Genomic DNA, 13,227 nt, shown 5'->3' on the forward strand with positions numbered 1-13,227 from the left:
CCCCTCCCTGGCTTGAATCTGCTCTCTCAGCAGCAGGACTCTCCAGTGGCCATATGGATCTTTAATGTCAGGCTTCAGTTTCTGCCACTCCATTCAAATGGTTCTTGCCGAGATGCCCAAGATCCTCTTAGTTGTTAAGTCCCACTCACTGCTAGATCCTTTTGTCACTCGAATGCTTAGCAACATCTGAATCCACTCACCATTCCGCCCTTCCCAGGACCTTCTCTTCTTGGCATCTGTGACCCCATGCCCTCCTGATTCATTTTTCTCCAAATCAGAGATGGGTGTACACAGTTTGGGGAAAGACAGTTAAGAAAAACCCAAAGAAAGGGCTCCTGTTTACTCTCAGAGATAGTAGAACAATTTCTACTCCAGTTGTTATAAAAAAGAAAGCTAAAGGAGACGAATGTGGACACAAACCAAATGCCATGACTGAGGATGTTCTTATAACCAGTCTGTGTTATCATTTACTGAAAGTCCCGTCTGTCCACAGCTGGGACAGCATTCGCCAGTGCCCAGGACTGGAAGAAGCTTTTAAGAGGACCAGGCTCGAGCCGGCCAAGCACAACCCTTAACCACCTGCAGTCCTTACCACACTGGTCGTGTCTGCAGCTTTCTTGGGAATGTTGATCAGGTCGCACTTTTTATTTGCAGTGGGCTTGCTATCCAGAATGTTCTTCTTGACTACCTTGAGATCCCTGTTTTTGCCTGGAATGTATCCGTGCTTCAAGGAGATAAGGATTGGATCTGCGTTTTTCCCCTCAAACCACTCTTCTGCCTCCAGTGCTGCTTCAGGCCCTGCTGTGTCAGGATACAGGTCATCCTGGAAAAGGTCCGACTAGAAAAGACATTTGGGGGAAATTGTTAGGTAAGAAAGAAGAAAGTTCTGTTATTTAAAAAAAATCTTTTTAAATATGGATTGCCTAGAAAACTGGGTACTTACTTTCCTGGGAACAGTCATGATAATGGGCTCACACTTTCTCTCATGAAGTTTGAAGAATCTTCAAAGGGGAAATAAAGGCAAAGTTGCATTAAGTAGAATAGGAGGCCAAGTAACAAGCAGGCTTAATGACAACCACTTCTCTACAATACTGTATGGGACATAAAATGCTCTGTCCATCATCTCCGCTGCCCCACCCTGGAGAATAGGTAAACCTCAGCATTCCAGTTTACGGATGAGAAAACGGAAGCTGAGAGTAGCTATGTTAAGAAATAAAGAATTGGAGATAAAAACAAGGAAAAGGTCTACGCATTATAGTGACAGATTCCAATTACCTGGGAGCAGATAAACTGCAGTAGAAATGATACCACTAGAGACAATGATTCACTTGTAAAAACTTAACAGGTCAACAAACAGGAGAAAACAAACACCTACATATTCGATAGCATCTATGACTGGAATGCCAGGTATTCTGACAACCTGAGGTGGTCCAACATTTGTAAGTATAATTTTTAAAAAGAAAGCAATCCTAGGAATTAAAATGTTGGTGTCTAAGCAAACCATATTATACATAATAATCAAAAATTTTAAATTATCCCAGAGAGTAGGAACATAGAGCATGAAACTTCTACAGTCAGTGTAGCGGAGAAAAAGACTACCTGGATTTGACTTCCAGCTTAACTAACTGCTACAATGCCTGAGTGTGTGACCTAAACAAGTTCCTCATCCATAATGTGGGGATAAAAGACAGCATCTATTCACAGGGTTGTAATGAAAGGTAAAAGAAGGAATTCACACAGCATGTTATACACAGTGCCCAACACATAATGAATGCTCAAGAAACGATAGTTTATTTATAAGCACTGAACAACTGTGCTTATAGTCTTTTAAACTTTTAGGCGACAATAAAATAAATGTGTTCCCAAATATTAGATATAATCTTAAAAATTCAGATTCAGTATGTTTTGAACCACATTTAATTAGTTTGGTTTAAACCATAATTTTGAATGATCTGTTATAGCTTTCCTTCACTGCTCCAGCTACAGAGCTGAATTAAAAAAAAAAAAAAAAAACCATAGTGATTAATATAAAAAAGGACTTAAAAACTTCTCTCCTCTTTACTTTTAAAGATGTGTCAATTATTTGTGCGACCAGAATAGCATACTTAGACAAACGTCCATAGAAACATAGGATTACACAATGTAGGACCTTATACCCGATAATGTGATGCTACTCATTCTGTTGTTTAAAATGAGCAGTCATCAGTGAGTCTCGCCATCTTCTGTTGACTAGTATAAAAGCCTGACCCTTAGGAAATCCACTAGCATTATGGAATATAAATTTTTTAAAAAATCAAGCAAACCCAACACCCTCTGTAGATCTTTGGCTTCTCTACTTTAGGATCCAGTGGTCTGCACAATTCAGCTTAGAACTCAGTCTGACCTCCTGCAGGGCAGGAAAACCATCCCTTATTTCCATCCCAGGAACAGGCTCTCCCCTGTTTGCCTCCCAAGGGCACACTGGCCACAGCCTCAGCCTGAAGACAAGGATGAAGGTTTCACTATTCAAATAAGTGAACAATATACCTTGGCTAAGCCACACAACTGCTGCGCTTCAAGTTATAAATCTGAAGAATGAAGAGAGGCATGGTTGTAGTAAATGATTTTGCTCTAAAACTCTGTCTCTAAGTATGGGCAGACACCACACAGGGTAGAAAGCATCACAAAATTACGTGGAGTTGTGTTGTTCTTGTAGAACATGGACGGTATAAACAATTTCAATACTTTATGGTGCCGATTCTTTACCTGGCAATCTCACATTTGTTAACATCGAGTCCCCTCTTGGGCATGTAACCCATCCCTCTCTGAGGCTCCTTGCTGCTAAATGTGTTGAGGTAGTGGACATATGGGGATTCATCTGTGATCTCAAAATAGCGGATACTGCTGTCACCCTACAAGAAAACAAAGGCAAGTTTGTGTTTAATGTTAACTGAAACATCTGATTGAAGAGAGTGTCCTCTCTTCCCTATAAATCCAGCATTGACTAGGACTCCACTACGAGGGCTGACCTTTTCTTCCTCTCAAGAGGCTTGCCTAAAGTATATGGCAGTTTCTCTTCCTGGCAGAGTAAGCCTTCGCTTATCAAACACTAGCATGCCCTTTAAACAGTCTCCTCTGTCTCCTACCGAAGGCTCAAATGTTAACTCCACTGAGCCTAGACACCAAGTCAGTCAGGGCAAAAAGTGTTAACACCGCTGCCAAACAACTGCATTGCAATTCAACTTCAAAAGACAAACAAAACGAAACAAAAGACCAGGAGACCGCTGAGCTGAGAGGGCAATTACTGACTTATTTGTTCACTGGCATAGAGCAGTGTTGTTCTGAGACCTGAGGGCACTAACACCAGACAATCAGATCACGATATAAAGCAAGTCTTTTCTAATTAAGAAACATTAGTTTTAGTGAGTATCCTTTACCTTCACAAGGTTTGCTATTTCATTGCAATGCATAAAAATGTATAATAATTTTGCTTAGAATGATCGATCAGATTTTTTTGGAGATCTGAAGCATATGCTAGTCCCTAACCTGAACAATAATAGCAATCCTGCTTGAGAGAAAGGGAGTGAGGGGCGGGGGGAGTGGAGAGAGAGAGAGAGAGAGAGAGAGAGAGAGAGAGAGAGAGAGAGAGAGACACAGACAGACAGACAGAGAGACAGACAGACAGACAGAGAGATAGACAGACAGACAGACAATAGGAAGTATCACATCCTAACAATCCTCTCAGTTCTCATGATTTTCGTTTGTTTCAATGACGTAAATAAATATCTAAAGCAACGGAAAACAAGCTAAATACATACTATTTGTTCTCTGCATACTAAAAATAATTTTCCACCTAGTGTTAATAACCTCTGGGTAAGTTCCTTTTGTTTTTTTTTTGATGTGTTCTATGGCAGCTGTTAACATCTGAAGTAAAATGACTCTCAAGGAAACAAGATCACAGTTTCTAAGTAAGTGACCTATAAAAATGCAAAGCAGCTCTGCAGGATGCTTAGTCAACTATGAAAAGAAATAAAACATCCCCAGCTTTACCCAGCAAGGGGCATCCTAACAGGTCTGAGGAGCTACGTCACTCGATTTTTATTAATGCATTTATTTAAAAATACAAAAATTGCTAAGGAAAAATGAACCTACAAAAGAATAATACTGAACACCACCTACTAAAATGAAATAATAATAATAATAATGATGCCACAACAGTTTACTTAGGCAGAGATCATTAGGCAGGAGGAAGGTTTCCTGATTTCAGTGTGAGTCTTCATATAACAACTGTTACCTCCTAAAACTTTAGCTGGGCCACATGTTTTCAAGCCCAGGGCCCTAACATTGAACTCCAGGAGCAAGAACCCTCTGCAGAGTCACTGGGGTCCTCAAAAGCTCATATCCACAAAAGCACCATTCTCTTTATGAGTCCATAGCATGCGGTAATAAGTACCTAATTGCCAATCTAGAGCTTAGATTTCAGCACTTACATGTGGCTAAGTGGTTACTCATCCCTAATACTAATGCAAAGAAATCTAAAATCACCAACCAATCAGCACCACTACGTGACTACAAAACACCTGCCATGTACTCTTTTCTCAGTTGGGTGCCCCAAGCGCAGATCTCCCTGTCAGCATTTGTCCCAATACCCTTGCCCAATCCCTGCTTTAGTCAAAAGTACTAAACACGGTATGTTATTACCATAAAACAGTCGAGTCTCACCAAAATTATCCGTCCTTATTTCAGCTTAAGACACATACACACACCAGACAAATTAATTAAAATGACACAATACATTGCCCATCTACTAATTCTCTGAAAGATAAACTTTTTCTCTGATGGGATTAAATTTAGTACCAAAAATAAAAATTACTGTTTACCTTTCCACATAGGTAAATGATACTGGTGTCAGGGTCGTAGAAAGGCAGCAACACCCCATTGCTAGTGTCCATTTCATGAAGAGCAATTGGTTCCTGCATATTTTTCTGAAAAACAAAACAAAACAAAAAAAAAAAACAAAAAACAAAAAAAAACACACATATGCACATTTTTAAGTTGAATTTTTGTAACCTTATTATATGCATTCTTTTCTCCCTAATTAAATTAGCCATTTCCCTAGAATGAAAATTTGAACAATGCACTTGTAATATTAACATATGTAAATAGCAACAGGGATGTTAATGGGATCCAATCCATTGAAAAGTGTGTCAATTTGACAACATGATTAATGCACATACCACTGTGATCCTATGACAAAGACAAGAGCGACTTCTCCTTTGTGACATTTTTAAAGTACGTTTTTTTCTTATTATAAAATAAATATACGTTCTTTGAAAAGTTAAAAGATATAAGGAAGAACATACAAATTGTCCCATATGCCATAACCCCAGTGGATGGCAGAAACAGTGACCATTTTGGTCTATTTCCTTCCAACACAGGTTCACACGCGGATTGGGATCATACGCATGCATACTTTAGTTTTTTTTCCACTTATGCTATTATGAACTTTTTTCCAAGCATGATTATTTTGATTTAGACATTTGGTCATAGTCTTTATAAAATATAACTAAGTTTAGAACTTATTTCCTAAGTCTAAAATACTGGATTCCTCATGCATTCTTTTTTAAAAATACAGTCAACATAGACTCTTTGGGAGTATCAAGAATGCATTTTTGAAATACATTTAGCAATAAGTCTCCAGTGAGAATGAGAACTTACATCCAACTTAAGAGGTGAAAGTTCAGAAATCTACACTAAGAACCCCATTATCAACATACCGACCCAAAGACCCGCTCAGAAAAGAGAGAAAGCTCAAGTATAAGCCAGTGGAAAGGCTGGGAAGGGGCATACCGGATTCCAGAGAGCCAGCTGCCGCTCGCTCATGCGACTGAAACCAGTGGTGAAGACATTGCCGTCAGCCAGAAAGATGGCTCTCATGGGTCGTGCTCCTTCGTGCGCTTTCTCCTTCTCCTGGGGGAGAAAGAGCAAAGAGGCACATTACACACATTCAAACTACAAGAAGGAAGGTGGGGTGGGAGAATGGGGGCCCATACACCAAACTCAACCACACCCCACATGCCATTCATGTTAACTGGTGTGTGTGTGTGTGTGTGTGTGTGTGTGTGTGTAATAACCACCTCCCCACCCCAGATGAGGAAACCAAGAGACTCTAAGTGATTTGGTCAAGGTCCCTCAAGTAGTTAGCAAGTGTCAGGACTTGCCTCGAAAGCCTCACTCCTTTCACCATGCCCTGCTGCCAACCCAAGTCCACGCACTGCAAAAATAAAACATATGAGAGGACTCTGCCAAATGTTTCTCAAGAGGATAATAACCTAAGGCTGGATATACTCAAAGTTCCTACCAATTTCATGGGACAGAGAGCCTAGCTAGTCAGCCCCTTCCTTAACCTCATTTGTTCAATGAGAGTGCACTAGTACCTGCCTTTAGAAGATTCTGGTGGAGAAAGCACTTTGCATAAAGCCAGGAGAGTCCCCGGTGCTCACTGAGCAGTAGCTACGATTGTCATCCGAGTCTGGAGAAGCAATACTGCCCAAGAACCAGCACATCTCACAGAAGGGCAATTTAGGACATCAGGGTGGAGCTGACGTGTTGCATTCTTGGATTCAACACCTGCAGTTTCAACCCTGACTGAAGCCCCAATGGTCATCTTTTGTCGTGGTATGTGCTTTTGTTGAGGCCTAGTTTGGGTGGCAGAACCTAAGACACTGAGTTGATGAGATGCTGCATCTTTCTGAGGCACTTTAACTGTTGTTTTTAGAACTAGTGGTCATGAATTAATCAATATTCAGTACTAAGCCAGGAATGCCCTTAACTGCATTAGGACTCTTTGTGAGCTGATAAAAACTTTATTTCTTAATGAAAAATGGTCACCAACTAAGAGATAAGACTTGAGTAAAAGTTGGAAATGTACGACTCTGAAGAGAAGCGTGATTGGGAGACAGTCAGAAGCTTGTACAAGCCTTTTCTGATTCACAGGCATTTGTACACAGCAAGGTTCCACTTGCCAGTACGACAGCCTCTGCAACCTGCCTTAGAAAGTTCACATTCACTGAAGTACTACGAATACTGTTTTTGTTTTTTTGGTCTGAAGAATACTTACAGCAACAATCTCTTGTTTCCTAGGATCGATTACTCTCACTTTCTTGTCTTTGGAAGCTGTGCAGATCAGACTGCCATTCCGGTTCCAGCTTACATTGTAAATCATGTCTGAATGCATGTCATCCAAGTTTATCAGGGCTTCTCCCGTCCCCACGTTCCAGATGATGATGGCATTATCACAGCCTAAGAACAAGCACAACCACGCCCCCCAGAGATTAGAAACACCTTACAAGACATGTGCGAAAACTAAAAATACAGGGTGGATATACATATGCATTGAAAGGAAGGTGCTACGGATAAGAGGCCCTACTTACTGGGTGCCAAAAACTGAAGTGACAAAGAAAACAGATATTTGTATAAAAGACATCAGTGTTAAAGGAAAAATAACAGCTTGTTAAGTTTGGGTTCATATATGAAACAAACAACAACCAAACAAAACAAAGAACTACAAGAAAAAGAATGCTACGTTTTTTTAAGAGTTAACTGGGCTGGTAGATCCCAAGCAACTGTTGGTTTCTTTTTCTAGTAAAACAAGCATCAGAATGAATATACTTTACTTCTTTCCCAGAGGAACTAAAAATAAAGAGCTTAAATAACTGTTTAAGACACTCAACAAGAAAGTGGATAGCAGGTTATTCAAATCAATGATGCTGTACAACATAGTCTTGGATTAAAGCACAGCAAATTACAATAAGTGGAAGAGAAATGCAAGGACTGGCCTAACCATTTGTTCACAACAGATCATTATCTTTAAAAGGAGAGAAAAAAATAGGCCAAGATTGGCCTACTTTGAGAAGCTCAAATTATAATCAAGTAAGCACGTGATGATTCCAAACTGACCCCCGAAGAGGCCACACTGTTGGCTGAGCCACAACCCTTCAGTTCATCAATTCCATCCTTCCTTCCCCAAGTCTGCCCCAAGACCCTGAGGCCCCATTAAAAAGAAGCATCATTTGTTGCTTCTAGGACACTAGTTCGAGGATGAAGCAAAATAAGAGAGGGACATCCTAAAGGTGAATTCTTGTCAATAAACCAAGCGCTTTGGAAAAATTAACCACTAATACCCAGGAAACCCTAAGTTACCTAAGGGTGAGACGTAGGAAATAGGTAAAAATACTGTACAACAATATGAAAAGTTGGACCAGAACTCTGGGGTAGAGACTTGGCCCTTCCTCTGCCTTATTTATCACAGGCAAACAGGGTAACTTCAGCCACTGTGGATGGATCATATAGTCTTAAAATATGCAGAACGCTGCAATCAACCATTTTCCTTTGCTTGTAAAGGGGAGCATGGGGATCATTCTGCTGACGATACCCTAATGTTTGGCCTCAGTAAGAAGAGAAGCAGGAAATTTTCCATGATGGAATTCCAGCTTTAGATTTGTTTTCTCGCCTTATCGGACTGAGGTTCTGAGTAGAACACTAGAAGGGCTCCCAAATATAGGAAATTATAATTTAAAAAAGAAAGAATCCTACATAGTGTCTTTTTTGAAAAGCAGTCCAAGTAGTCCTTGGTTTCAATAGGTAGCTGGCATTAAATTTTTTACTTAACTCACTGTATCATAAATATCCTTTATTCTCAGTTAAAAACTGAACTGCTCCCCTGTTTTTTACTAGTGAAGGGAAAGATCTTTAAAATTCTACCACTAACATTAGTATTCTTTTTTTTATAATCCAATTTTATCATGGTATAATATCCATACAACACAATGCACCTATTTGAAGTATATATTCATTAAGCTTTAACAAGTGTATATATTCATATAGCCACCATCACGATTAAGATATAGAACATTTCCGTCACCCCACAAAGGTCCCTCGTGCCTTCTGTATTGCTTCTATAAAAGATAAAATCTAAATTTTAGAGAAGAAACATTTCTGAAAGATAAAACTTGCCAACTACTCAAGTGGGAAACCAATAAGAACACTGTCTTAGTCACAAAGGTTCACTGCAGTGCTGTTTAACAGTGAAAAATCAGAAACGGCCTCAAAGCCCATAAATATAAAATTGATTTTAAACACTGAAGTATCCAGATAATGGACTATTAATGGAGTCATTAAAAATATCATAGGAAGAACATTTAATGGCACATGAAAAAGACCATGGCGTGCCGCTAAGTACAGAAAGCAGGTCATATGTAAAGTGTCTGAATCCATCTTCATGTATAAAATCATTTACATATGTGCACAGAAATATCTCCTGAAAAAAAAACACCAAAATGATAATAATGAAAAGTTATTCCTCTGGGTGGTAGGATTATAAGTGATTTTTTTTTCTTCCTTTTGTTTATATGTATTCTATATAACATACATGTACTACTTGTATTAAGGAGAAAAATGAGAGTAGTTTTTACAAAGAAGAAGGGCATTCGCCTAATGGTATCACCCTAATGTTGGCAGCAACACTAGAGTTGGAACCCAAGGTGATTCACAGGCATTTGTACACAGCAAGGTTCCACTTGCCAGTACGATAGCCTCTGCAACCTGCCTTAGAAAGTTCACATTCACTGAAGTACTACGAATACTGTTTTTGTTTTTTTGGTCTGAAGAATACTTACAGCAACAATCTCTTGTTTCCTAGGATCGATTACTCTCACTTTCTTGTCTTTGGAAGCTGTGCAGATCAGACTGCCATTCCGGTTCCAGCTTACATTGTAAATCATGTCTGAATGCATGTCATCCAAGTTTATCAGGGCTTCTCCCGTCCCCACGTTCCAGATGATGATGGCATTATCACAGCCTAAGAACAAGCACAACCACGCCCCCCAGAGATTAGAAACACCTTACAAGACATGTGTGAAAACTAAAAATACAGGGTGGATATATATATGCATTGAAAGGAAGGTGCTACGGATAAGAGGCCCTACTTACTGGGTGCCAAAAACTGAAGTGACAAAGAAAACAGATATTTGTATAAAAGACATCAGTGTTAAAGGAAAAATAACAGCTTGTTAAGTTTGGGTTCATATATGAAACAAACAACAACCAAACAAAACAAAGAACTACAAGAAAAAGAATGCTACGTTTTTTTAAGAGTTAACTGGGCTGGTAGATCCCAAGCAACTGTTGGTTTCTTTTTCTAGTAAAACAAGCATCAGAATGAATATACTTTACTTCTTTCCCAGAGGAACTAAAAATAAAGAGCTTAAATAACTGTTTAAGACACTCAACAAGAAAGTGGATAGCAGGTTATTCAAATCAATGATGCTGTACAACATAGTCTTGGATTAAAGCACAGCAAATTACAATAAGTGGAAGAGAAATGCAAGGACTGGCCTAACCATTTGTTCACAACAGATCATTATCTTTAAAAGGAGAGAAAAAAATAGGCCAAGATTGGCCTACTTTGAGAAGCTCAAATTATAATCAAGTAAGCACGTGATGATTCCAAACTGACCCCCGAAGAGGCCACACTGTTGGCTGAGCCACAACCCTTCAGTTCATCAATTCCATCCTTCCTTCCCCAAGTCTGCCCCAAGACCCTGAGGCCCCATTAAAAAGAAGCATCATTTGTTGCTTCTAGGACACTAGTTCGAGGATGAAGCAAAATAAGAGAGGGACATCCTAAAGGTGAATTCTTGTCAATAAACCAAGCGCTTTGGAAAAATTAACCACTAATACCCAGGAAACCCTAAGTTACCTAAGGGTGAGACGTAGGAAATAGGTAAAAATACTGTACAACAATATGAAAAGTTGGACCAGAACTCTGGGGTAGAGACTTGGCCCTTCCTCTGCCTTATTTATCACAGGCAAACAGGGTAACTTCAGCCACTGTGGATGGATCATATAGTCTTAAAATATGCAGAACGCTGCAATCAACCATTTTCCTTTGCTTGTAAAGGGGAGCATGGGGATCATTCTGCTGACGATACCCTAATGTTTGGCCTCAGTAAGAAGAGAAGCAGGAAATTTTCCATGATGGAATTCCAGCTTTAGATTTGTTTTCTCGCCTTATCGGACTGAGGTTCTGAGTAGAACACTAGAAGGGCTCCCAAATATAGGAAATTATAATTTAAAAAAGAAAGAATCCTACATAGTGTCTTTTTTGAAAAGCAGTCCAAGTAGTCCTTGGTTTCAATAGGTAGCTGGCATTAAATTTTTTACTTAACTCACTGTATCATAAATATCCTTTATTCTCAGTTAAAAACTGAACTGCTCCCCTGTTTTTTACTAGTGAAGGGAAAGATCTTTAAAATTCTACCACTAACATTAGTATTCTTTTTTTTATAATCCAATTTTATCATGGTATAATATCCATACAACACAATGCACCTATTTGAAGTATATATTCATTAAGCTTTAACAAGTGTATATATTCATATAGCCACCATCACGATTAAGATATAGAACATTTCCGTCACCCCACAAAGGTCCCTCGTGCCTTCTGTATTGCTTCTATAAAAGATAAAATCTAAATTTTAGAGAAGAAACATTTCTGAAAGATAAAACTTGCCAACTACTCAAGTGGGAAACCAATAAGAACACTGTCTTAGACACAAAGGTTCACTGCAGTGCTGTTTAACAGTGAAAAATCAGAAACAGCCTCAAAGCCCATAAATATAAAATTGATTTTAAACACTGAAGTATCCAGATAATGGACTATTAATGGAGTCATTAAAAATATCATAGGAAGAACATTTAATGGCACATGAAAAAGACCATGGCGTGCCGCTAAGTACAGAAAGCAGGTCATATGTAAAGTGTCTGAATCCATCTTCATGTATAAAATCATTTACATATGTGCACAGAAATATCTCCTGAAAAAAAAAACACCAAAATGATAATAATGAAAAGTTATTCCTCTGGGTGGTAGGATTATAAGTGATTTTTTTTTCTTCCTTTTGTTTATATGTATTCTATATAACATACATGTACTACCTGTATTAAGGAGAAAAATGAGAGTAGTTTTTACAAAGAAGAAGGGCATTCGCCTAATGGTATCACCCTAATGTTGGCAGCAACACTAGAGTTGGAACCCAAGGCTTCTGGCTCCTATCTGTGCTCCTTCTACTACCTCAGGAATAACTAAAACTGTGGTACCAGCAGAAATCATGAATCTGCTGAAATTACAGGCAAATAAGTATGTATCTATCCATTTTCCTAATCAGGAAGGCTACAGCTTCCATTAGAATGTCAAAGTAGCCCCCCTCACACACGTGCATATGCATTAGGGAACACTGCATCTCAGCATCTTATCATGGATTCCTAATGGTCTGCTTTAAAACTGTATAGCACACAATCAAATACATCTGCTGCTCCCTTCCCCAAGAAAAGGTTGTGAGAAGTGATGGCGAGGGGAAAGGAGAGGTCTGTTTTAGTTCCTACCTGCACTAAGAAGCACGTTGCGAGCCGTTGGGTGCCAGGCCACGATGCCAACTCTCTTTGAGTGGCCTTCTAAAATCACCACAGGTTCAGTCAGGGAAAGGGTGAGTCCATTTTCTGGGATCTGCCACACCTGTTAGAAAAGGAAGAAAGACGATCCACACGAAAGTGATCACCTTTCATTATCACAGTTACTGTTACCATCCAGTTTGAAGACCACACCATGGCCTTTGGATGAAATGCAGAATATTATAAAATAACTGTGTACAGTTGTTTTTAAAATAAAACAGGATATTAAAAATCGGAATACCATAACGCCTACAAAACATTACCTTTCTACTTTTATTTAATATCAGTTAAGACTCTATTTTAAATTGCCTGTGAAGTTCAAAACTCTCCAGTCAGAAGCATGCAAAAAAAAAAAAAAAAAAATTAGAAGAAAAATACAAAATGATTCAGCAGCTATGAAATGCAGCACTGGCGTGAGATTCTCTAAGTCCTGAGGGCAGAGCAAACTCCACCCCGCAAGGGCTCTTGGACAATGGTGCAGTTTTTAAAACATTTTCTATAATTTTACATTTGGAAAATAAAAATGTACCTAATGGTTTTGTAACATGTCCCAGAGAAAGCAAATCTTACAAAAGCACAAAAATAAAGTGGACCTCATCAAAATTAAAAACTTTTGTGTTTCAAAGGACACTATCAAGAAAGTGAAAGATAATCCACAGAATGGGAAAAAATGGTCTGCAAGTCATATATCTGATGAGTCCTTTATCTAAAACATATAAAGAACTCTTATAACTCAAT

General features: G+C 38.9%; 1 protein-coding gene across 4 annotated transcripts in view; it reads right to left on the reverse strand.

Annotated features, from left to right (window-relative positions):
• CORO1C (coronin 1C) overlaps positions 1 to 13,227 on the reverse strand; it is a 70,540-nt gene that overhangs the window by 3,028 nt on the left and 54,285 nt on the right. For all 4 annotated transcript variants that reach the window (XM_011377803.2, XM_023521908.1, XM_011377802.2 and 1 more), the window contains 7 exons: positions 12,424 to 12,553; positions 9,657 to 9,838; positions 5,830 to 5,949; positions 4,860 to 4,964; positions 2,746 to 2,891; positions 944 to 1,001; positions 593 to 838 (listed from right to left, as the gene is read on the reverse strand). In XM_011377803.2, coding sequence (XP_011376105.1) covers positions 593 to 838; positions 944 to 1,001; positions 2,746 to 2,891; positions 4,860 to 4,964; positions 5,830 to 5,949; positions 9,657 to 9,838; positions 12,424 to 12,553 — 987 coding nt within the window. The remainder of the gene's footprint in view (positions 1 to 592; positions 839 to 943; positions 1,002 to 2,745; positions 2,892 to 4,859; positions 4,965 to 5,829; positions 5,950 to 9,656; positions 9,839 to 12,423; positions 12,554 to 13,227) is intronic.

The sequence above is a fragment of the Pteropus vampyrus genome, unplaced genomic scaffold (assembly GCF_000151845.1).
Source record: "Pteropus vampyrus isolate Shadow unplaced genomic scaffold, Pvam_2.0 Scaffold322, whole genome shotgun sequence".
Taxonomy (NCBI): Eukaryota; Metazoa; Chordata; class Mammalia; order Chiroptera; family Pteropodidae; genus Pteropus; species Pteropus vampyrus.